This window comes from Apis florea, unplaced genomic scaffold (genome assembly GCF_048593485.1).
Source record: "Apis florea isolate Af1SG1 unplaced genomic scaffold, ASM4859348v1 contig_3081_pilon, whole genome shotgun sequence".
Classification (NCBI taxonomy): Eukaryota; Metazoa; Arthropoda; class Insecta; order Hymenoptera; family Apidae; genus Apis; species Apis florea.
The window spans coordinates 1,229,136-1,256,447 of NW_028256703.1; the positions used below are offsets into that span (position 1 = coordinate 1,229,136).

At 36.4% G+C, this 27,312-nt stretch overlaps 1 protein-coding gene across 7 annotated transcripts in view; it reads right to left on the minus strand.

Moving 5' to 3' along the window:
- LOC100865280 (uncharacterized) overlaps positions 1 to 27,312 on the minus strand; it is a 320,953-nt gene that overhangs the window by 106,130 nt on the left and 187,511 nt on the right. For 6 of the 7 annotated variants that reach the window (XM_086908754.1, XM_086908752.1, XM_086908757.1 and 3 more), the window contains 2 exons: positions 13,873 to 14,020; positions 5,734 to 5,841 (listed from right to left, as the gene is read on the minus strand). In XM_086908754.1, coding sequence (XP_086764880.1) covers positions 5,734 to 5,841; positions 13,873 to 14,020 — 256 coding nt within the window. The remainder of the gene's footprint in view (positions 1 to 5,733; positions 5,842 to 13,872; positions 14,021 to 27,312) is intronic. The other variant, XM_086908758.1, reaches the window with a different exon arrangement.

Below are 27,312 nucleotides of genomic sequence, written 5' to 3' on the forward strand. Positions count from 1 at the left end.
CTAAGAACTAAAGATATTTAATAATAAATTTATTCAGATACAAATTTTATAACAAATAGATGTTTTCAGAGCAAAAAATAATTTACGTATTTATTTGCTACTTATTGCGCAGTAAAATTTTTCGCATTAACGAATGCTACCTATTATTATATTTGATTAATATATTTTCGGAATACTAAAACAAGCTTTCACAATTTAAAATGATGGAAGTATAATGTAATAAAATGCAATTTATGACCCACGAGAAAGAAATAAATCGTAATATTTAACGTACCATGTGAAAATTTCCTGCCATGATGACGTAATCTCTTTCCTTTCCTCACTTCGACACAAGAAAACGTCAACGAAAACAATATTTCACGATGTACTTTTCATCTTATTAATCGTCCAGAATTTCTTTTGTAAAATATCTTCACTAAACACTAACAAAAACACTTTAATTATCAATTAATATACGAAGTCACTGATCAATCGCGCACAAAATGACCGACGCCATGATTTGCGCGGGAACGACGCGAACTCTATAGAACTTCGCGCAATTTCGCGCATCTTCGGGTGTCTTCGGCGCATCTCTAATGGAATCTAGTATATAAATATAGCGCGAATTTTGAAATTTATTTCGTTCTTATTTATTACGAATACGTTTCGACTCATCATTTATCTAAATAATTTTACTTTCTTGAGAGGCTCATAAAGCATCAATCATTCGATATAAATGTATGACAGACTCCATCGTATAGATTACTGAATGAAAAAGAATCGTCCCAGTCGTAAATCAGCATATTAATTCGTAATGAGATTATCATAATAAATCACAGTTCTCCCTTCTACCATTGCTCGAGCTCAGTTCGTATTATAAGTGACCTATATTCCTCATGAATATCCAACCAGTTGATAATTGTCGATACTTTTCAATTTTCCGTTGTTTTCGTATTCGACGATAGTACGATTTTCGATTAGTTCGATTTTCAATTGAAACCAATCCCAACGGGGGCATAATTGAAATTAACGGTAGAACACATTTTTTTTTTTTTTTGAAAAGAAGGAAAGGGATAAATGGAATTCAATTTGAGGATAATTAATGTGTGCCGTACATGTAAACGCTTTAAAATAGTGCGCTTTTGGACTGGAAATGCAACGAATTTCAACGAAGTTGAACGAACGAAAAGTTTGCAAAATTTACGAAGTTACTATTTTAAGAAATCCACCGAGAGGGAAAGCGAACAATGCACTTTTTTAAAACAAAGCAAACTTTTAATCCAACTTTTATTTCACTACTATTTTACAAAAAATAAATAATAATTTTTCATAAAAAGTTCCTATGAAGATAAATAGCGTCATATAGTTATCATATAGTTATCATATGTTTTGTTCACATTTGTATCGATTGCCATAAATTTTCACACTCGTGACTTGGAACAAGTAATGATTCAAAGTGAAAGATATGAGGGCAATATTTTTGATAACAGTAATTTGTTGATTGCAATCCACTTTACGGATTATTATTTATTTAAAACTTTTGGGGATAAAGTGCATCGTCACGAAATATCACGTTAGATAACCTTTTGCCATCTTTTAAGGGTAGGAAACGTGACACTTGAATATATCTAGGCCGAAGTAAAGTGTGAGAGGTGTCACATAAAATGACAGGAAGTGCCGGTAAAACTTCTCATACATGATACATCCTAATAAATACCATCCTAAAATATTCAGCTTGTGCGTTTTGCGAAAATATGCGATGCATATAAAAAGTATCGTAGATTATGCGAAACGAGATAAGCGCGCAATATCGTCTCACGATTTCATTTTTTTTCATCCTATACCTAGCACCGAGCTAATGGAAACGTTTCACGTCGAGTATCGAAAATTGTTCAAAATAAAAATCTTTTCGTTATATAATTTTTTACAATCATTTATAAATAATTACAAAAGACTGATGAAAGGTATGGAAGTAATCGCTCGTAATAAATGTTTATCAACATTGACAGCTACTTTAGACTTAAAAAACATGGAGAGAGAGATTATCCATTAATGTTAAAACGTTTTACGTTTCTTTCATTGATTATTCTTCTTCATGGTTTATTCTGGAAACTAAAAGGAAACGACAGAGATAATACGTATCTAAAAACCTATCGGAGGTGGAGCAACGAAATTCATTTTTTATAAGATCCCTCTTCATCGTAGAGGCCGATATTGCATCCGCCTTCCTTTTGATAGCTAATTTCTCAAAGCTCTGAAAGCGCAACGAGTCGGTTCGTAGATTCGCCCACCACCTCGCATAATTATATCCATCCCAGAAATCCCGTTATACAGCCAGATATTAGAGAAATATGCGAAGCTCCACAGGCCGAAAAGCGTATTTTCTTCGGATGAAATAAGATCCAAGCACTGGTTACCGAATATTAACATTCCTTTTAACTGATAACCGACAAGGTAAAGAAAATAAATCGAGGAAAATAATTCTCCGATCCAATATCCTTTCATTCGCACAAAGGACCTTCGCCCGAAGAATGAAACTCGAAGTTAGAATTAATTGGCCATCAATTACGATCGAAATTTAAATTCAATTCGAGTCGCTCACGGCGCAGTTCAATCCTCCAGAATCGAGCCGTGTTACACTTTTCTATTTGATCTGATATATAACCCTTTCGAAACCTCGCCCTTTCTCAATTTATTTAGAGAGATTCGTTTGTTTTTTTCCTTCATTGCCATCGAAAAAGAAAAGGCTTTACTCATTCGCAGCCAATAATCAAAAAATAAAAAATTCAACACCACTCCTTCTACATACCGTTGAAATAAAAAAAATCCTTGAAAAATTACCCCCCTTTAATCCCCGTCAAAAGATCAAAATTCCCTGGAAAAGAACGCGATCACAAAGGCGCGGTACCCGCGAAAAAGATCAAAAGGAATCGACACCTCGACCGATGGAATCGTCGCGAAGGGGGAGGTTTTTATTCGACTGACTGTTCCTCACCATTTCTCACACTTTCTCCACGTACACGTATGAGCGGCGAGAATTGTATAGGAAGGAACGTGTGCAGCCTTGGGTCTCCCTGCGGTGAGTCGAGCGCTTGTAAATGCACGTCTCCCCGGGTATCCTCATCCAGGCGGGGTGGAACGTACGTGTGTACAACGGAGGGGGGTGGTAGGGAAGGTTGGGAGGGTACAGTGGGAACACAGTTCTTGCATTAGCCAAAGAAAGATTTCTGGGCGAATCGAGCGAGGAGTGGGGGTGGAGTAACCGAGCGAAAGGGTGGAAGGAAGAAAGGACGGGTCCGCTTCTTGCGATCGTGGCACCTCCGTTGATTTTTGTCGCCTGTAGTATCCCGTTCCTGGGATACTACTTTTACACAGGGAGAAAAAGAGGCGGCTCAACCTGGAATCTGAATACCGACAGGGGACAACTTATAAACCTTCTATCCGTGATTAATGCGCGCGAGTTTCTTTCGGGAGGGAGGCTGTTTTTCAAGGAATTGAAAACGGCACCGTATCTCGCCAGCAATTGGAAATATAGATTTGGATTTCGAATGGGAGATTTATCGAGTCTGTGTAATTTCGTCGTTTGGTTAATCTTTGACGGGAAACGAACGAACGGACGGGTTTGAATAAAATGAAAAAAATCGAATTATCGTCGATGGGGTATTTTGTGTTTGTTCAGTAAGTCTATGTTGAATAAGTTGTTATATCTTAATGATTAAGATATACGCGAGTTGTTGTCTCGAACGAGTAGTCTTAACGTATACTTATACGTTGCGGATACGTAACGAGATCATAAATAAAATATTAGGCGAGTCCAATTTCATCTGGTTTTACAATAACGCGTACACAGGTAGGGAGGATGTTGAGCAAGATAGCACCTAGTCGATACCAAGGCTATCCTCGTTCCTCCTTCCAAGTCATATTTGTCTTATTGACCGCCGTATTCGTAGCAGCTTGTTCAACTGTTGAACTAGCGAGACGTGAAACACGTTCTATATACAGCTCCGGTTTAAACTAACCTCCATCCAGTTTCAGCAAACCACGGAAATTTCAAACTCCATCTTGTTATCCGTACGAACGACGTTACTAACGAGGAGGAAAGAATGTATAAGGGAAGGAGTGAAGATAAAAAAGAAAAAAAGAAAAAAAGAGAAAAAGATTCGTTCGATCGGTGTGTTTACGAATCGGGGCCGGAAATCATGCAAATTTCGTAATGGCGCAGGAAGAAAATCCGATTCTCATGGGAAGTTTCGCGAGTTTGCTAAATGCTCTCGAACGTATCCCCCCTGTCTCTAGTCAGATTCCCGAGAGAAGTTCGAAACTAATGGCTGGAAGTCGATGATACTTCGCTTTTAAGGATCTGTTCGGTTCTCGTTCCTGACTGCGGGCAACAACCTTCCCCCGACTGCGTCGAGTTAACTTCGTAAATGATCGCGCCAATCGCGATCCTTCCTCCGCATCCAGATTTGTTGAAATTATAATTCGTTTTCGTCCGATTTCGCTTTCCACGACGAGAGAGGAAAAATTTCTTTAGAATTTCTATCTCGATGATTGTATCCAACATTGAATTTTTTCGAAGATCCGAAAGAATTTGTAATCTATTCGAAAAGAACGTATATTGCAATATTAATCTCGATTAAGAGTTTTTTTTTTTTCATCTGGAATTCATACAAAATGCAATATCCAAGACGCACCTTGTTACGTACCTTGGATGTATCTTTAATGAATTTTTCATCAAACTTTCAACCTCTTCCGATATCATCTTGTATATCTCGTCGTTCCGAAATTCATTTGCAATTTCTATGAAAACTAAAATTTAGAATGATTTTATTTAAATTTAATATAAATAAATAAAGAAATCGTTGAATCGTTCCAATCAAATATACAGTTTATATTTGGATAGAGAAATTTTGATTTTCTCGTTGAAGATATCTTCTACTTATTTCCATTGCGAAAAATAATTGTATTAATAGAGAAAGAAATTGATGATATTATCGAGCAAAGTGGTTAATTGAGGCATTCCAAATGAATGCAGTAATAGATGCGGTACGTTTACGAATGAACCAGTTTTGAATCGCGGTCAACCAATAACGATCCCTCGTTAATTTCTTCTTACAACGAGGGAAGAATTAAAATTAAAACGAAAAGTAAGATAAAAATTTCTACCAGTATCCTGAAGTGATATTTCCAGAACAAAGGATAAATGTTCTTCTCAATTATCCTCAACCCTCTCCAAAAAACAAAAAAAGGAAAAAAAGAACAAAAATCTTTTCAAATCTAAATTTTCCCACATTCGCGAATAAACGCGAGTAAATTGATTCCAAATAAAGTGTTCCGACAAAATAGACAGAATTATCGATCAAATTTCACGATTAACCGTGCAATTTTTACCTGCAAATTGAAGCAAATGTACAGTCAAGAGGAGAGAGAGAGAGAGAGAGAGAGATTCAAAGAACGATCGAAATGCGGCAACGTTTTACGAATCCTCGAGGAATCGAGAGTTAAACTTGGAAAAAGCAACGAGACGTCAAAGAACCGGCCAGCTTCTCCTTTCAAAAACGGAATTTTCGGAAACGGAACGCAAGCCAATAATTAATTGAAGGGAGGGTGTTGCCAAACGTTGGCCGTGTTTATAATTAATATTTAAATTCGACCGTACGCTTGGGAAACGTTTATATAAACGGGAGGGGAGGGGAGGTTATAGGGGGATAGAGAACGAGTTATTAATGTTTCGGGAAGAGAGAAATTACTTACCGAGTATCTGGCTAAGAACGGTGCGGCCATCTTCGCCGAGGCAGGCGCTCCGGGCATCAAAGGGATTTGTGAATTGCACGAATGCATACCCTTTGTGCATAGATATTCCTGAAACAACAAACGATCATGACGTTCCAATAGCCCGCTTCCTTTCTTCCAAGCAACGCGGATGGAATGAAACAGAAATACCGGGATAATGGGGGGAAATCTTTAATTAAAATTGTTTCCATGAATTTTGATGAGGAGCGTGGAGCCTTCGGCCAGACTTTGCGGGGATCTTTGGGGATGGAAAGGAGAGGGGGTGGATCTCGTCATCGTTCCGGAATACCGGATCGAGAGGATTGAAATGTGATTCGAAGAACAGATGAAGAAAAGTGGTGGGAGGTGATTTTCGAGTTTTCGAGCTTTTTATTCGTTTTCTTTTATTTTTATTCAGCGATATAGGAATATCGTTGTATATTTTATGCATGTATACACGTTTCTGAAACTAAGTATAATTTTCAATCGACGATTGTACGAAGGAACAATTATATTTTGAGACGCAAAAAAAGTTATTTCGATAGAGTTAAGAAGTTTCGAACGAAAAGCGTTAAACGGACGAATGTTGATTTTTTTTTTTTTTTGTACCAAAGAATTAATTTTAGCAGAGAGAGCATTGCGGCTAGAGTGTCTTGTGTCGCAAACTGTTATTGTATTAAAGTTCGGATGAAACAAAAGTTCGGATATTATCTCTGTCTTTGGACACGCGATTAAAAATGGAATTTAAATATGCTTAATGCAGAAGCTTTTCTCTTTCGCCGAGAATTTTCTTAAATAAATTACAGGAACATTCGCTGGTATTTATTTTTCATGCGCGGCAGCTCCACGGAGTTTATCACAATCCGCGGGGAATAAATTTCTCCCTTTCCTACATTTATCGACAATGAATTTTAATAAGATTTCGCGTTACATTCAACACGTCACTTGCTTTAATACTTTGCTCTTTATCTATATCATCGTTTTCATATATCATAATTAAAAAGTATAAAATAAAACTCTTTGTTCTAATTTCTAATCGAAATATAGGAATTAAGAGAAATCAGAGATCAATGGAAAGATTAACAAATTATAATGATAATTCACAATTATATATTTTTATCGAAAAAAACGAGAACGAAAAATTACAAATAAATTTATCCAATTTCCAATCAAATATTACGAGATGCAATTAAAAATATTTGCCAAAAGGAGACACAGATTCATAAACAACGCACGCAATTGGAAGGGAGCGTGCAGGAAGCGTAGGATAGGAATAAAATCCTCGAGATTTTCAACTTGACGTTATTAACATGTTCTAGGGAACTGGCGTTGCGAGATAAATTTTTTTTAAAGCGTCACTGTCCGTTTCGGGAGTGGACACACGTTTCGTACGAAATATATCTGCATCCAGACCCGTGTACACCCGGGGCCATATATGTATAACCATGGCAGGAATATATGGAGATTTACATATTTGTTTCAGCATAATGAATTCCATGCATGGTCAGCTGCTAACCACGCAAAAGTTATTACGGGTACACAGATTACAGCAGCCTCCCGCGTTAAAATGAACGTATCTGCCGACTTGCCACGCAGACTGCCCCCGGAATCGATGGCCCAACTGTGCCATGTGGTGGCCGATGTAAAATTAAAAAAACAAAAAAAAAAGAGAGAGAAAAAAGAAAGAAGAAAGAGAAAAGAGCGAAAAAGGAATGGAAGGCTATCCAGATATATATATATGTCAGGCCTCGAATTCATTCGAAATTTCGATTTTTCCCGATTCTCGAAATTTATTTATATTTTGCGTTAGAAAATTGATTTTCTAGTAAGAAGAAGAATCCTTGTAATTCTAATGTAAATTTTAATCAATCGCTACGAATCAAATTAATCGGCATAACAATTTTCAATCGTTACAGAGAATTATTCATCCTGCGTTCAAGTAATTCGAACGATCGACTGTATTTAATATTTCTCGGCCTTGAGCTCGAATCGTTCGTTGCTCCGAAAACTGAAAACGATCGGAATTGAAAGGAATTAATACGCATCGGTTGCCACGACTTTCAGAGGACAATGATACGCGTGCAGAACAATTTAATACGATTCTCCATCGGTGCACTACGTCGTGCTCCACTCGATTCGTGCAATCTGCTCCGCGCAGCTGTCACAGTGGTCCAAGCATTCCTCCCTAGCTCTGCTCCATCCGACAATCTGAACCTTTTCCAATTTCACGTCTCCGTTGACTCGAGCCTCTTCTCCTCCAATAAGGATGCGGGGACCCTTTTCTTGCGGGACGCAGCACACCGCGAAACAGTCGTCGAGGAGAATTGCGAATTGTCGTTGCGGCCGGCAGAGGTTGAAACTTTTATGGAACTTGCAACGCTCGTGCCTTCTCCTGCCAGATACGGCGAGAAAGGGTTTTTCAACTTGTTGGATTTTTCATTTCTTTTTCTCTCTTTTTCTTTTTTTTTTCCCCTCGTGGACGCGTTTTAATTCGTTTCTTTTTTTTTTTTTGAAAAGAAATTTATTTTCTCTCTCGTTTGAACTTGAGGTTTGAGAAATTGAGAAATCGGTTAGTCGAATAATTTAAATTTGTAAAATTTTCTTCACGCGGTGTGGTCTTCAAAGTTTCAGAGAATCGAAGTAGCACAAGTCGAGGAATGGATAGTTTTTAGATCGATATTCGAACTCTTTCCTCGAGGCAAAGAAATCTTAATCTCTTTTTACACTTCATTGTTTGATCATCATCATTGAGAATCAACTTTTTCCCTTTATATTAACCAAGTAACTTTTCAAATATATCGAGCACAATCGAAAAACACAGTTAGATGTATCTTCGTTAAAAAAATGCAATAAATAATTAAACGCTTATAATTATTTTCACGCGTTCGGAAAATGCTATCTCGATACACCAATAATAATACCTTCGATATTAAAACAATATTTAATAAGTCCACTATCTTGGAACACCGCGAAACCATAGCAGAAATAATTGCAACGATTCGAAATCTCTCCTAATGGATTCGAAACTGTGTAAAAACTCGGCCTTTGTTCCCGATGTAACTCGATATTTCTTGTTTCGCGTTATTCCTCCCAACGCGGAAATCTACATATCCCCGCGTGTTTTTTTACCCCGCGTGGAAGAGAGAGAGGGGGTGGGGGGGAGAGAATCGAATTAAAAGGAAAAATAAGGGAGATATCCACGTCGATCTCGCTTCGAAACCGATGGATCATCGGTAAACCGATTCAATTCCGAAATAACGAAAGCTGTTCCTTTTTTTTTTGGTTTGTTTTTTTTTGTTTTGATTCGACGAAAAAATGAGCGCGCAACTCCTCTTCCGCGCAATTTATGCATGTAGCAATCGTCCCTTTGATTGACGATAAAACACAACCGGATGGATGCCGTTTTTCGGCAGGGTAAATCGGGGACAGGATAGGGTTGAAAAGCGGATAGGGTGGAAAAGTTGGAGGCACTTGCTTATCCCGCATTTGGGTCAGTTTAGAGAGAGAGAGAGAAAGGGGAGAGTTTTGAAAAGTTTTGAAATTTTGTGCTTCTTTTTCCTTTCTTCTTTTTTTTCTTTTTTCATTCCGGAAAATGTTTAACGCAGTTAGTTTGTCGATTTAATTACAGTACAGGGCGTCAATTATACGTTCATACGGGAACTGGGACGTCGATTAAGTTGTATATTTTATGCGAGGACAACTTTTCATGGAGTCGATTAAACTTGCGGTGTATTAATTTTTAATGGAGAGAGAGAGAGAGAATTTTTGTTTCAATTCGATTATCGTTTCTGACGATGATTTTGATATATTTTGGTGTCGGTAGATGGATAAAAAAATTGTGTTATTCGTAAAGAAAAGTAGAAAAGTAAAATGGAATACTTCATTGGAATATTTTTGAAGTGATATACAAAAATATTGAAATCGAAGCTCATTCATTAAATTATATATACTTTAAATCCTTTCTTATAAGAATTTACAGAATCAAATTTTTCCTTCCAAAACAAGTACCATTCCATTTTCGTCCAATTTTCCATAAATTCATTCGCGCGAATTTCTCCTTCGAGAAACAAATGTCGTAAGACCACCGATCTCGCGAGAAAATGAAAAAAAAAAAAGAACCAACCGCCGAAAGAAATCGTTCGAGATCGAAAAAAACGAGAGAATCCAAAGCTTGATCACAAACGAATCGGTCGCTCCATGCTGTGATTCGAAACAATTAAACAAAAGTGCTGCACCAGTTTGCATTATCAGTCAAGTCCAAGGTTCAGTCATGGGTCATCCTGCATCCACCCACGCTCCTCCACGAAATCCAAGAGCCAGCAAACCCCGAAATCTCATCGAGGACAGCGTCGCGCTGTCTGGTAACTGCCGATAAACAGCTTACTTTCGCCAGCTCCCTCCGATAAACCGGGCCAGACAATAAATGCAGCGACAATGCGTCTGCGCCCAACTTTACGGAGGAGGAACTTGGTGATGAATTAAAAGGGGTGGTTCGATTCGACGACGGATAAGACGACGATCCTCTTCTGGGTGGGCCACAGGTACGAGGCAGCTGTACGAGGCAGATTGCGCGGGTCAAGTGGACGTTCCGGATTGGTGGCCGAGCGTTGTCCATCGACTCGATTGCAGCTTAATTTTATTTCCAACTTCTCTGCCTCGAGTGCCCCTCCTCCAAGGATCGAGCTAATTCTGCGTTTGACGCCACGAAATGTGTTTCGAGGGGGTTGGCTTCTTTTCGAATCGAATGAACGATTTGCCTCGCAATTCGGGTTATTTTTATTATATAGGATTTTGTATTGTTGAAATGTCGACGAGCTTGGAGGAGAGTTCTTTTCTCGAATCTCGTGGATGCGTATCGTTATCCAGAATCGAGGGAGAACTTGAGTTGATCTTTCGATTTTTGTTACACTTAAATAACCATAGTAATTAGCTGTTACCGATCTAAAAAGAATCTAACGAAAAAAGAAAAAGAAACGTTTTAAAATAACTCGATTAAGTGGATAAGATCGGCGAGACGAGTAGTGAAATTGATAATTCTCGTGAGAAGTAAATAATAAAAGCGTCCACGCGTCGTGTGTGGTGGTGAGTGAAGGAATCGAATTATTTAAATTTAAACGTGGGAAAGTTTTCATTACAGGCGTTACACGAGACGTATCACACGACTCGACGTGGGGAAACTACGTCATAGACTGCGCTTTAATTTTCCTTGCCTGCAGAAACACCAAACACGGATCGCATCGCTGTACCAGTGACAGCTGTACGCAACAGACTCCCAAGGAACTCGAAATTCGTGTAAGCAGGGACCGAGTTTCGCGAAACTTGCGCCATCGGTAAAAGTGTGATACTTTTACTAATGAAATAGTATCCTCGTTGCTGCTCGTCAAACGCCGCTTCAACTTTCCGGTAAATTAACTAAGAAATACCTTTCTGAACAACACCTGTGCAACACTTGAATTCTAAAGCATGAGAGAAAAAAGAGGAAGATAATTTCTTCTTTTCATCTTTCTTTTATATATTATTCCTTTGCAGACAAAATCTAGATTCTTTGCACACACCATTACGTTTCTTCTCGTCGATTTCGAAAAAAATCTGAAAATAATAAATTCTCGCTTATCTATATAAGTCTCTTCTTTGTCGTCGACGTTTATGGAATTATCCAAAAAAAAAAAAAAAAAAGAAACTCTACAATTCCTTTCACTCTCTCGTTCCCATAGAAATCCCCATATAAATACAAATGCATTTTTCGGTCGTTGTTATTCGTTTAAAAATTCGAGCGAACGACAGTTATCCTCGTGAAAATGACTAACCCAGCGATAAAACCGATTTTAACGAGAAACTCAATCTTCGTGCCATCAATCGGCCGATCTCTTCTCTCTCTCTCGCTTTTTTTTCCCGCGCGCGTGCACACACCGGATTTACCCGGTTTCCAATAAAGTACGTTTCCCCGAAACGAAGTTAGCGTTACAGTGAAAGCAACGGGAGTCATCGGTGGTGAAACTGGAGACGGATATCCAATCGGGATATCGAAGGTCAAGGAGCTATCACGGCACAAATTGGGTTACCGAAGACCCCGAGCGTATCGAGAAAATCCTATTTCCAACTCGCTATTTTTCTCCTCCGTGCCCCTCCCCCCACCCAGGCTTTTTGTACCGGATAACAGCGCGACTCTTTACCCGTTATCCGAGCCAGGGATCTTTGAATCTTCTCAACTTCGACCAGTTTTGTAACTACACACTATCGACTGCTTTTCGACTTTTCCTACTTTTCCGATCCCTCCTGCAAAACGGTATTTATATATTTGTTTCTTTCTTTTTTTTTCTTTTTTTTTTTAAATTTCAAATAATACCGGATCGGACGAGATTTTTTCTTTCTCTCTCTCTCTCTCTCTCCCTCTCTCTCGATTCTTTTTTTTGTTTTGTCGATTCGAACAGAATTTTGTCTTTTTTTCTTTTTTTTTTTTTTTTTCTGTTTCGTCAGATCGTTGTATTTGGAATCGTTGGAACGATGGGAATATTGGTTGGTTCTATAAGGAGTTGAGGTTATTAGAATGTGTTTTGGAATTTTTGTTACTTTTTTTCTTTTTTTTGAAATAATGATTTATTAAATAATTCGTTTCTTCGTTTCAAATTTTGTATTTTGTTGTTTGTTTGTTTTTTTTTTTGTTGGTTAAGATTATCGAAATGCGTTTGAAATTATTATAGACAGGATATTAAGGAATTAAGAATTGATTTAAAATATATTTGGTTGAATGGATATTTTGGAGGATTCGAAAAACGGAGATTTTCAATAATATATATATATATATGAATGATACACAAATTGTGTGATTAGACACGTTAGATTATTTTTAATTATTTTTGATTTTATATGTAAGGTTGTATTTTGTTTGAAAGATTATCTCATATTTTTTGATATTTCGATCATTTATTATTAAAAACGAAAATAACGTATAATCCTCTTTACGAAAAATGTAGGTTTGTATTAATTTTTATCAGAAAGCTCGATTCACGCAAAAATTCATTTTTAATCTCTTATGAATAAATTCTCATTCTACCGTGAAATTACGGAAAGGAAATAATAATAATAATAATAATAATAATATATATATATATATATATATATATATATATATATATATATATATATAAAAATAAAAAAAAATAAAAAAAAAAGAGAATCAAATAATCCCTCTATAATTATTACATTTCGTAAAATAGCTTTATCATTTCAAAGAATATCGCGTACCACCATTTTAAATAAATTTTCAATCGTTTCAACAAGGAAAATCCTATCTCTCCTGAAATTATCTTCAACATTTTTTAGTCCCGTTTGCATAATTATTACGTTTCATAAAGTAACTTTTATTATACACCGCTCAAAAGATATCGCGTAATAATATTTAACATAAATATTCCCTCGTTTCAAAGATACAAAACTTTTGAAATATATTATCCCCGACATGTGTGTTTCCACGGAATAATAAATTTTCACTTAACATTCGGAAAAAGAAAAAAAAAAAAAAAAAAGTATTCCTCGATGCACTTATTTTTTCGAAATTATTGTTTCAAAACTTCAATAAAAATCTTCAAAAATCACTTCTCACATAATTTCAATTCGTAATAATAATAATAGTAATAATAATAACTTTCGAACCAACGAAATATCCCATAATATAACCGTTTTAAATAAATTTTCGATCCCTTCGAACCCTCCCTCCTCCTCTTCCCCAGAAAAGAAATGAAAGAAAAAAAAAAAAAAAGTATTCCTCGATGCACTTATTTTTTCGAAATTATTGTTTCAAAACTTCAATAAAAATCTTCAAAAATCACTTCTCACATAATTTCAATTCCTAATAATAATAATAATAATAATAATAATAATAATAATAATAACTTTCGAACCAACGAAATATCCCATAATTTAACCGTTTTAAATAAATTTTCGATCCCTTCGAACCCTCCCTCCTCCTCTTCCCCAGAAAAGAAATGAAAGGAAAAAAAAAAAAAAAAAAAATCTAATTTGCGACCCTAACGAAAGAATCTCGAAGAAAATGTCAGGGTATACGGGGGAGCTGATCCTTCCTTTCGTTTCATGTGATTTCACCGGAAAAAGGAACCTTACCTGCCAGACGGCCGTAACGCTGAAACATTCGCTCCACATCGGTCTTGCTGCACTGGAACGTGTTTAGATTCCCGACGAAAACCCGGGAATTCACCGCCTGTGGGTCCTGCGAATTGGTCTGGTTGCCCACTTTGCTCATCTTCATCGCCTGGAACAGAAGAATGTAACCGGATGCCGGTTTATCCTCGAACGTGATTCGGATACGACGAATGCAACGTCGAAAAGTGATACACTCGTTTATTCCTAACCATCCCAACCCTCCATTCTTACCCTTGTCGTCGTTTCGATTTCTTCTTTATCGATCAATTCGTTCAACTTGTTTCCATGTGTCACGCAAATTGAACGAATTTAATTATTTATTTAATCGTTCGATCCCAGTCGAAAATCCGTTTCAACGGGGCCCAAACTCGGCGAGAATTTTTTTGCACCGAGGTTGGAAACGAAGAACGAGTCGGCCACGTTGCGCTTAATGAGATTCGTCCTTCCGAATTGTCCGAAAGACGCTTGTTGCTACCCGCGACGAATTAATTAACGAGGGATTCCATTCTAAAAAAAATAGAAAAGAAATCAGAGAGAGAGAGAGAGAGATCGGCCTGTCTACCATCTCTCCATAACACGGAACAAAACTAATGAGATCGTTAGCCACGTCTCGCCTCTAAATACGCCGATTTTCCATGGAATCGGTTAATCTCGCGGATTATATGATCACGTGTTAATTGAGGGACGCGCGATTCATTCGGGGGGCTTGATCATCCACCCGGCAAGGGAAAAACATTTTTTCCCCAACCCTTTGATCACATCACGTCCCCTCCCCCTCCGCCTCGATTACAGGCTGCTTTCATCGGTTAATATCGGCGTCTGGCGTCTGTGATCTTTTTATCAGAGCTTGGAATACGTCTCGTTTTTTCCTTCTTTTTTGTTCTCGATTCCGTGCCTGTCAATTTGTTAATTTGCTCCACGTTTTTGGGCTATTGGACGATAATACACGTGGATGTAATTGTTGCAAATATATCGATAAATTTCTTCATCTCTCTTTTTTAAATCTCTTTTTTCAAAAGAAAGAGGAATCACTCTGTTACAATTTGTAGGAATTGTTGGATTAATTTGTTTAAAATTATATTTTCGTATATATTGCCGCAGATACAGCTGTTTTCGTTAAGCGTTCCGTTTAAGCATGAAAAATTTTATTCCTTCCTTTCCTCTTGCTTTTTCTAAGAAAGAGGAATAATCAGTATTTATATTGCGAATAATATATAGAAAAGTTATATCGATTTGGTAAAATTATGTATTTTCCACTCGTCGATCTTTATACCATCGATACTTTAAATTTGTTGATAGACGGGAAGAGAGGAGAAGTTTGAAAACTCGGAGCAAACAATTAAATTGGAAAGGGGAAAATAAACACGAATGAAAAGCTCCGAAAGCAACCGGCGAACGAGTTGAAAGATACACGGAAAAATCTACTTTCGCGAAAATATATGAAATAAAATTCACCGCTTTGCTTGAAAAAACGTTCCAAATTTTAAAACGATCCATTTAAAAATTATAAAAATTATTCCCATTGTTTCTCAACGTTTTCCACAATAGGAAAGATACACCTCGTATTTATTCCTCGTGTACACGCACACACGCGCGTTATTATAAAATCGTTCTATCGCGATATATTTTATAATTACGAATATTCGAGCGCAAAATCCAGGTAAAAAGCAGGCTTGATGGAACCGGGTATTACTTTCCGCAAAATGCCGCCGTTGCATTATGAACCACGCGAGAACAAAAACGCGAATCGATGGATAAACACCAAACCTTCGTCGAATCGAATTAATAAAAATCGATCACGTTCGCTTTTCCAACCTCCACTGCCTGATAAAAGATCGACCAGCGTATTTTTATACCGTGTTCGGTTTTTACAATCGTCGTTACACGCGTCGATGAGGAAAGAAATTGGCAGCTGGTTCGAAAGAGATATGGAAAATTCCTTCTCGATAAAAGTCGAAGGCTAATTTCGACGTTTGACCCAATATTTACCCTCCCTTTTTCATTCGAGTGTCTGTATTTATCGTTGCTGCCGCTTCAATACGACGTGATCTCACCTTCTTTTTCGTATTGCCGGTTGGATGATCTTTGCAGAGGAGCTGGCATGGAATTATCGTTTCGTTGCTTTTCAAAAGATATCGTCGTGAAATTTTTGGACAGCAATGGATCGTGCGGTTCTTGATTAGGTATTTGATAAAAATTTGCAAATTTCTTTTGTGCAGGAAGTTTGTTGGTTTTTATATTTATAAATATATGATGCGAACGAAGTTTCGAATTTATCGAAAGGAAATTGGAATTTTAACGTTTCAATTTTTCTTTTTGTTTTGATATTCGAAGATTTCACTATTGTAAATTTTTGGAAAAGCAGAATTCAAGCAACGAAGCTATTCGTAATTACTTGAAATTTCTAATTTTCGCTTCTGAATTTTAGGCGAAAACTGAGTTCGAGAACGTAGTCTTCGCGATAAAATTAAAAAATTCGACGTATCATCAACATTTCCGCTTAATATTATCCAAGATTACTTTTCTTTTATTTTAGGAAAATATTGTATATAAGATTTTAGGAGAAATAGATACGAAAGTGTGTCAAGTTAAGGATACAATCTCGATGCGAATCAATTATTCAATATTTCGATATGACGTACTCTATTTTTACCATCGATCTTCGATTTGAAAAAAAAATTTCACGAGAAATCGACAGGTCGGTCTATAAATTCGCGTTTCCATCTTTAAAAATGTAACAAGAAAAATTGAATCTAGGCTTCTGCATTCTACATTTTACCATCTTCCTTACATTATTAACAACATTGCAAACAATTCGCACACAGAGAGAATAAATTTCACGACAATGAAAATTTCTTGCAAATCCTATTAAAATTATTATTCCATCGCCGCCACGGTGAAAATTGAAAATGTATTGCGGGACAAAAATTCCATCCTTTTTTTGGAAAATAGTATATTCGAATATACTACGATCGAGTTGAATTTTTATGAAAAAAAAAAAAAAAAAGCCACTGGAACATTCGCGCGATATTCTTTCTTTCTAGAAATGTATCGATGAACAGTTGCTCGAATATGTTGCGCAGTATATTTGGTAATGATATATATTATGTTAGCTGCGCATGTGACCACCCCTTAATATTGGCTTGATTGATGTCAGAGTAATTACTAGCGAACACGTCCAGTCAAGGGAAATTGGAGGTGCGTCTAATTAGTTCCGAGCCACGTCCGTTCTCTAATTAGCATAAATAATAAGAATTTTCATGGAAACGCGTCCGCATTGTGATTTCAAGTAAAATCTTGCCCCTAAATCCGATTAATAATACGTGAAATAAATTTCAAAACAAGCTTCACCCCAATTCTTTCCAATTATTATTTGTGAAATTTTTAATATTTTTCTCTTTACCGATGATGATTTCAATTTTTTTTCGTAACGCAACGAAGGAAATATTGTACGAGAATTGTTGAGAATAATTTTTAAAAATTATTTGATTATCGTTCTATTGGATATAAAGTTGTTAAAAATATACAACTTTCTTCTATTCGTTGATGCAATATTATTAATCGGTTTCGAATAATTATTTAAAATATACACGGAATACATATTTAAAATCTTTCTTTTTATAATTACTACAATGCTCCTGATCGTTCCTTTTTCGTATATAGAAAAGAGAGAATTATCGCGATAATATCCAATAAAAGCACAACAATCGAGTATCGATCACGATGATGAAAACTACGTTTCGTCGATTTATCGAGAAATTTATCGAGCTTTCGAAAGAATAAGAGGAATAAAAAAAAGAAGTATAAAAAAAAAAAAAGAAAAGAAAAGAGCAACATCAAAATCCAGTCAATGTATCAAAGCGAAATTAGTTAAATACCCGGAAGATATTCCGGCATTGAGGAATGCCGAGCAACAAAGCGACGTTGAAATTCGAGGTACATTTTATAAAGGCTCCCCTCTTTCTCTGTCTCCATTACAACCTGTCCTGATTCCGGCCACGAGACTCGTGATGAACGCTCTCGATGCATTTCACAAACGCTTTCGACGAACAGTGTAGCATTTTCGGCCACGTTAAGTTTAATGCTACACTTAACGCGAACGATATTCCCGTGCAAACGACGATTCTCGTCGTTTTGTCGGGGAGAAACAGGAAAAAAAAAAAAAGAAAGAAAGAAAAGAAAAGAGAGTCGACTGTAACTGTAAAACAAAAAAAAAATGCTTCTACAAAAAATTTGTAGAAAGTTTCGTGGTTTATTTCACGACAGAGAAATATATGATAGAGGGATCAATTTATTAGGAGAAGATTTTATTGCTTTCGAGGAGTTTCATTATGAATACAGCATATTCAATCGTAATAAGAAATATCGTAAGAAGAGAGAGAGAGAGAGAGAGACTCGTGCAAACATTAAGAGGTTCGAAAGTGTGTTTGAAAAAGAGAGTTTCTCGAGACTATGGAGAACTTAAGGTGTGAGAAACGAAAGAGTTTGATTTTTGCGAATCTATTTGAGAGTAAAAAGACTGTCGAGAAAATTTTTCGCAGATGGCGTTGATCGATTAACGCGCTATTCCGACTAAAACTCAAAAACCACTTTTGAAGTCAAGTGAACACGCTCGAAACAACGTTTGAAAATTACTGATAAAATATATTCTCTTCGAGAGAATCTTACTCTCAAGATATGTTCGCCCAATATTTGGAGATTCGTAGATATTTCGTAGACAAATGATCGTTGAAGATTTCTCGAATCAATTTCTCTTTCTGAGTGTTTTAAATTCGCGAAACGCGAGAAGATATCACGCAACGTTCAATGGAAAAGTTTTCACGGTGCTCGCTTTAAAGCGGGAACAGAAACGGCGATTTATTTTCGCGCAATGGCGATTTAAATGGACACGTATGGCGATATAACATTAACGCGCGAGGAAAAGGAAAACGATAACTGCAACAATGGCGGACGATAGCAACAACAATACGGTGGCGCCACTTTTATTCAATGTTTTCCGGCTTTTCCACGCGTCTAACCGAAACTAATGGGAATTTAGTGAACGTAAACCAAAAAAAAAAAAGAAAAAAAGAAATAAAAATGTGCAACTATGCTACGTGTTGTTCGAGATATCTGGAAATATTAACGTTCCGATTTTTCGAGCTGGATGCAACCCTGTTCGAGCGTTCCCGCGTGAAAATTGGGGACCGGAAATGCATAAATTTGGACGGGTAAGGTCGAGTACTGGGAATTTTCAAGTTCGATGGCTACGATTATTTATTTATTCGTTTTGTTCGAATAATGGCAAGTAAATCAAGAAAGTTTTTTTCTTTCTTTGCAAATGTGCGAAAATTTACTCGTGGAAATAATTATTTTTCTCGTTTAATAGGAAAGAGATATGGATAAATATCGTGATTTCTATAAAAAATCGCGAAATATTTTTTCCCTTCAACGTTATAAACATTTTCACTTAATTTAGGACGGTTTTTTTTTTTTCTCTTTTTATAGGGATATTTTGTAAATTCACCATTGCAATTCTGGAAGAACAATGGCGGCGGGGAAAAATTCTACGCGTAATTCTAAATGGATAATGTATATCGCGTATATTTTTAATTGTAACTCTAAAAATTGAATAATCGCATATTTCTACATTGGTCATATTGTCTGACAAAATACAATGTTTTCAACTGTGCGCAAGCTTAACTAGCGAACGGAAAAAAAAAATTTTTCATTCGAATTTTTCCGTTAAAATTACCGCGGCCACGGATTTTTTTTTTTTTTTTTTTTTTTTTCATCGACCTAATACAAATACGAAAAACGTATAAAAATGTATAATGTCGCGTTTTCCGCGACGATCGCTCCGAAATAAAAACGAATCGATCCCGATACCCTCTGGTGTGTATTCGCAATATTTCCATTTTAAATTCAGACGTTTCGCTCGTTTCGATTATTAATGCTTATATTTTCCAGTGAAATTCTCCTCGAAATTATTCCCACTTTTTCATTATTCTCGTATAAATATATATATCGATATGTACACTTTTAAAAAATAATTTTTTTTTAAAAGAGAGAGAGGGAGGCTATGAAATCTTTAAAAGGTATTCGTTCTCTGGATGCGAATAAAACAGGGTGGTTTAAGAGTGGAACGTCTAGGAGATACGAAAGTTAAGTGGAAGAAGGTAAATGTGGAATATGAAAGGCGGAACGAATGCTCGTGACGAGTGCAAGATAAGGACTATCATTTCCGCATATTGATTCGCATTTGCGACCGGCTATCGACTCTTTTATGACATCTCTTTCCTCCACCGAGAAACGTACCTAATGTCTCGATGAGATCGTAGCGTGCATCCTCCCAAACAAATCATTGGCGAAATTATATTCGAGAAATTATCGAGTTCGAATTGAAACAGAAACTATTCACACCCTTTAATCTATCATCGATAAAGCCACGAAGAGCGAAGATCTTCATCTGGAATATTGTATTTATTTAAACCTCGTTTTGCAAAAATGTTGAACACTTGAAATTGAAATTCGCATAAATTTTTCGATATTTTCGCCAGAAAGAAAAGAATTAAGCGAAAATTTATCGTCGCTCGAAGGAATAGAAAGAGAAGAATCGAAAGGAATAGAATTACAAATAGAAATAGAAATAATTACAAATCGAAGAAAATAATTGACGAGTATTAAAAGGAAGGAGCAAACGACGCGTTAAATGATGCGGTAATTAAATATTAGCAGCGTAATGGCCCCGTAAACGAGGGAATATTTGATAGGAAAATATCGAACCACTTTCAACGGTGGATACATTGTAATTTGTAACAGGCGAGTTCTTCGGCGTGTAATTTCACCGAAAACATCTCAAATGGCGTGCACAGTTTGCGCGCAGTTTCGGGACGAATTACAACATAAATAACGGCGTCGGGGGCGGGGGCAAATTCTGGTCCACTACAAACAAAAGTGTAATTAGAAATCTGAACGTCGCCGATTCACGGCCGGCCAAGAATCCGATTCCGAAACTTTGATGGAATTTTCCGAACGGTGAACACGATGAGAGCCAACGATTCAACCAACAACAACAACAACAACAACAACAACGTGTACAAAGTGTTTGATTCTCGTGGAATAAAACTTGAAATTGTTCTAATAAATTCTAATATATTCCTCCAAGAATTATGAATAAAATTTTGTTATATAATAGGAAACATCGTCGCGATGATAGTTTAAACTTTCGAAAAATTTCGATGTTTGAATCAATATCGAATGGATAAAATTATAGCCTTGTTGATTGTCGTGGCGTCGTGTGAATATTTTAAAACATGCGAATTTCGATGTAATCGCGGGGGTAAAAATACGGTTGACTTGGAATTGTTGGGATTCGTAAATTTTTAAAAATTTAAATTGGCGCGGAATGATCGAAATATGGAATAATTTATCGAAAGAAATATTTTATGTATTTTCTCCAAAAATTTTCCATCGGTTTAATAGGTTGCACTTTATACGTAGGTTCCACGTTCGAATAATGTATCTTAAATGGCAAATATTTGGCCATTGAATATTTATAGAAATAAATTGATCCGTTCTCATATTCGGATCGATGTTTTCGTTTATAATATCTTATTCATTCCGTGTTTTGTTCGGGAGCAAATGAAAAATTAAATATTTTACAGCTTTTGAAAATGTATACCGCGAATATTTTAGACCCTTTCTTCTTCTTTTTAATCATCGTATTTATCGGACATTTTAAGTATCGGTAATTTTAATAAATTTCATTTTGATTGACAAACAGAAACGACCAGTGATAAAATTTCAATCACGTATCGATGCTCGTTTCTGAATTTCACATTTATATCCGACTGTACATTCTACTTAAACTCTTTTGACTCTCCCTTTCTTAATTCTATTTCTACAAATTATTTCCAAATATCATTTCCAATACGAAAATACGAACGCAATAATCTAAAATATAGTAACAACAATAATAAATTTTAAAGGACATACAGTAGTTCGACTCAATAATTTTACCTTACACCGAACTCATTCCAATTTATTATTCAGATTTAAACAAAAAAAAAAAAAAAAATCATTAAAATTCACAATACAATCATCTTTCCAACATCCTTCAAAAAATACTAAAACATCCAAATTCCGAATCCTACTTAATATCTCCATTACAGTACCACAAAAAAAAAAAAAAAAAAAAAGAAAACTTTCCAAAGGCCTCGAAATGAGCCGTTGGATGCAAAAAACAGCGGAGATATCGTAAAAGACGTGGCTCGTTCGGGCCAGTCACATCACGTCGCAACCGCGAACGAGAGAATCGTTTCACAATTTCGTAAGGTGGCGCGATTTTATTACGTTTATAAACTAGGAGCTCGCCTCGCTCGTTGTTGAATATGAAATGGATGGGGGGGGAGGATTAAACCGAGGGAGGGAGAATCCGTTTCGAAAATAGTATGAAAATGAGGGAGCGGGATGAAAACGAAAGAAGAAGTTAAAGATCCGTGGAGAACGGAACGGAGAGCGCGGGAATTCGTCGAGATTCAAACTTAATCTTGCCGCCCGATCATCCCGGAAGTTCGCCGTGGAAGAACGCGAAACTAAGAAGATTATCCATAATTTATGTAGGAAGTAAAACAAAGAGTGGACCACCGCCGCTGGTGGTGCTGTATAATTTCAAGCACCGGTTTTCTCGTTAATTCGAATCCCCCCCCCCCACCCCTCTCCATCGTGCGATTTCGAGTGTTCGAAATCGATCGTGATTGGATTCTTCGTGGATGGATTGAAACTTTTGAATGTAGAGTGGAATTTTGGAATTCGAAACGAATGATATTATAATTTTTGTGACAAATCGTGGACACGCGGTGTTCTCGGAAAGAAAAATTGCAAGTTAAATAGTTTCTAGTAGCGGATTAATATTCGAGTGGGATTTTTTTTAAAAGAAAAAGTAACCAGAAATTATCCTATCGCATGGGAATCAAAGAATAAGAGTGACTGAAAATAGGAGACGATCTTGTGAGAGTAGAAGAGAGAAAGATCGAACGAGGCCCAAGGGATTAATATCGGGTAATAATTGCGACGAAGCAAGTAAGAATCGAAGATGATTCAATTCCATCTGGATTCGTGTCGAAATCGAGAATAAGAAGAGGGGGAATAAGAACGACGAAAGTCGCGTTAACGAATTAAACTGGGCACAAAGGATTAATAATAATTTCACGCGTCGAACGTGAACCTTCCTCCCCCGCCCTTTCCTTTTGTTCCCGGCTGTATCTAAGCATAATGAGCTACTACAATTCCCTTCTCCCGAAGCAAAACGGTAATCCAGCGCCGCTTTGAATGCCCTCGTTACGAAGGCTATATGGCCGCCCCTTCCCTCCCCCCCCCCTTTCTCCCCCTCTTAAACACCGAATTTGATGGCGATTGTACGATTTCGAAGTCGGTGGCGGATTGTGGCCGGCCAATCGCGGGATAGAAATATCGCCAATTCACCCCCGAACACGGGGCTTTTGAGAATACGAAACTCGATTTACAACGATTGTTACGAAAGCTCTCGCTTTCTGGCTTTGATCGAAAGGATCGATTCGTACCTTTCGTGTGACTTTTAATTTTTTTTTTTTTTTTCTTTCGTTTAATAAATATTTCGGGGGAAGGAATGAGGTTTCAATTATTAGAATTGATGTTTCTATCTTTTAGATTTATTTTCTATCTTCTGTATTCTTGTGAATTCGTTATATATTTCGTGCACTTGGTTGGGTGAATATTCTTCTCGAAGGAGAAATTTATTCTAATTAATACGGGAGTAAAGGAATTGTGCAGTAAGAGAATGAAATTGTTGGGAATAAAAAAGTACGAGGTTGTATAATGTATTTTATTTTGTATATGTGTTACGTTTTTGCATCATTATTATGCGTGTTTTACGTTGCACACCTTTGCATCTTTCAATTTTCCATAAATGCGCTTGAATATCCAGGACATAATAAATTTTAATCGAAATTGAAATGAAATAGAAATATATATTTGAAATAATATTTTAGATTTGTTATTTTCCATATTTTTGTGTGAAGTAACTATTACTTTATATTATATATAGAAATATATGTGTATTAATCGAGATAAAATTTTGACGACAAACAAATAATCGTCGAAATAATTTCTTCTACAGAAGTAGAAGATATAGATATTTTATAGTGGATAGAAATTGGATTTATAGCGTATTCCGTGAAACAAAGAAAATTCTTTTTCAGAGAAAAAGATTTTTCGATTTATCGTTTGAACATCGGATTCCCGTTCATTCGAATTCAATTTTACCATGAGAATGAGATAAAAATTTTATTTCATTCTTCGACAATAATATTCCCCTGCAAAAAAAATCCTATTTTCAATTTAATTTCGAATAATAAATTTTCTATTCCTTATATCTCGACAACACGATGGAAACATTCAAAAGAGTTGTCTATCCTCCTCCTCCTCCTCCTCCTCCTCCTCCTCGTTACTATTGATCACACGATCACTCTCTCTCTCTCTTCTCTCTGTCTCATTTTTTCCCTTCAATCTTGTTGAAAATATTTCATAAACAGAATAAAAGCTTTGCACGAGTAAATGTATATCCGTAACAGATCAGATTAAAACGAAAAGCATTCCTTTGAAACAAAACGTTAAATACAAATTTTCTTTCTTAAATGTATTTTTAGATGCGCAGTTTTTTTTTTTTTGTTTTTTTTTTACGAAAATGGAAAATTTTCTTGGAACCGCGGGGATTGTCTCTCGAAATTTCAACGGCCGTTTAGAATTTATCAAGGATCGTGTGCATATTTTTAATTAAACGGTAGGGGAAAAGAAAAGAGAGAAAGAAAGAAAGAGAGAGAATGAAAGGGAAAGAAGGAAACGCGGCAAGATTCATAGAAAGGCGTACACTAAACAGTTCGTTTCCGTTTTCATAAAGTTTCAAAGTCTCGTGAAATTCTTTTGTACACTGAACATTCTAAATTGCGCAACTTGCAAAACTATCTTCTTTTCGTTAAGAAGTTTAAAGTCCAAGAAAAGAGCTTGGCAAGCAACTTTCAAACATCCGCGAAGAGAAATACTCTTGTGCGAGGGCAAAAATTTTAAATTATATAACCATGAAGAGACTGACTCGCCATTTTCTTTCAAAGAATACCAGATAAAAGATCTCGTGCTATTTTTTTCTCTTTCTTTTCTTTTTTTTTATTTAAAGGATCTCCAAATTGTGACCCGAAAAATTATTTTCTCGGAAATATTTTATTTTATTCGGAGATCGCGTAGCGAGAGACGAAGACGATTGAGACTTCGATGAAATAGAAAGAAACACGTTTCATCTCTGCACGAAAGGATTTCGTATATTTCGCGCGAGAAATTTTCCTATAGAAAAATTATTAAACATTTTTTTCTCAATAATATAATAATTGGAAAACTTTCGTAATTATACGAAGATGTACAGATAGTCAGAATATTATAAAAAGTATTTTTATATCCTATATTTCCCCAAATGAAACACGTATTTCATACCAATGTTAATTTCCATTTCTTTATTTATCCATTCCCAAAGAAAAAAAGAAAATACTTTCCATCACATGAATATAACATTTCCCACTCTCAAAGGTTTCAAAGTTTCACGAACTCTACTTTCGTGCATTTCGAAAAAATTTCTTTTATCCCCGATCCAATTCTTCTGTTCCACGCACGAAAACTCGAACGAGCCAAAAAGTAAGAAGGAAAAAAAAGAAAAAAAGAAAAGAAAGAAAGAAAGAAAGAAAGAAAAGAATCTCGAGACTTTTCATCGCATCATAAGCACGATCTCGCGTAGGATCTCATTAATTTCCCCTTTACACTTTGTCCATCGGGCATCAGCGGAATGAAAAGCGAGAGTGTAAGTGAGAGATGGTTGAAATACCGAAATCCAATTAACTCTTAATTTAATTAAAAAACCGACCGCCATAGGGAGGGGAAGGGGAAAAAAACAGAAAAAAAAAAGAAAAAAAAGAAAGAAAGAAAGTTTACGTTAAATATAAAAAATTACTTCTCGCCGAGCGACGTCGTGAATAAAATTTTTGTTCCAACCCCTTGTCCCCGCTCTCGTCCCAGTTCCGTGCATTTGTTCGCGAAACGCTCTAATTTAAGAATAACAGAGAGAATAAACCTTGGTACACACAGGTGGGTGGGTGGAGGAGTACCAGGGTGTGTCGTAAAGTTTGCTTATTACGAAATTCTGGGCGAAGTCTATGCAACGGACGGTGAATAAAATGCGTGAAGTGAGGAGAGAGAGAGAGACAGAGAGAGAGAGAGAGATGTTAATTCGAAGATAAAAAGAAAGAAAAAAAATAAAAAGTCGAATGGGAGCAGATTTGTGAAAGAAAAGGGGAACGGAGCGGATTCGAGAGAAGAAAATAAAGGAGTGTTTGTAAGGAAGAGTTTGTTTGATTAGATTGAAAAATTCTTGGAGGCTTCTTTTCATTATTGATGTCGCGTTTGACTCGCAAAGAATCTTTGAACACGTGGAAAATTAAACGAGGAATAAAAGAGGAGGGGAGCGCATACGTTCTAAAATATTGTTATCACATTTGGAAAATCTATTTCGAAGTTGTCGGGATTTTGTTATTATTATTTCTTAAATATCTTAATCCTAGAACTTGTGGTCTACAAAAATAATTCTATAATTTCTATATTCTTCCGATTCGAATCGATACAACGCAACTACTCTATCGAGATTTCAACGAAGAAAATAAAACATTGTTTTCGTCAGATTTCAATTTCGCATCTTGAATAATAAAATTCGAACCAACCCGAATCCTACAAAAATACGTTAATTTCATTAATTCCCTTCCTGCCAAAACTTCCTCCTGATCCCCTTTTCGAGATTTCAAAAATACACTCCTCCTTCGTCAATTTTCAATCACATCCTCGACTAACCTAAATATACATTCTCTTTCTTACGAAGTATACGTTGATTCGGTTTCCTTTTCCACTCCTTCCTTCCTCCAGTTCTCCAATCGTTCTCCAATTTTCATCCCAAACACTGTGAATCGTCGACCACGTGTATCGCTCAGAAAATTAATATCATGGAAGTCGAAATCATGGATGAAAATAGGATGAATTGAAATTGTAGAAGGATCACGCGACGAAACACCGCGGCGTTGAAACGAAACGGGCACTCCAAGTGCGGAGCGGAAGAAAAGGGAGAGAAAATGGCGAGCGAGGGAGGGTGGGTGGAACGTTTGAATCGTGGCAACTCACTAGAATTGGATCAGTTGAATTATACTTGTATGATTCATTAGCGTCTCACTCCGCGAGACAATAAGTGAATTACCATATACATTGTGGGACGATGGTAGACGACAGTTTCGCGTGTTTTTGTCGTTGGTGAACATGGCGCGAGGCGTAGACACCAGGCATTGTTCGCAAGTGGAA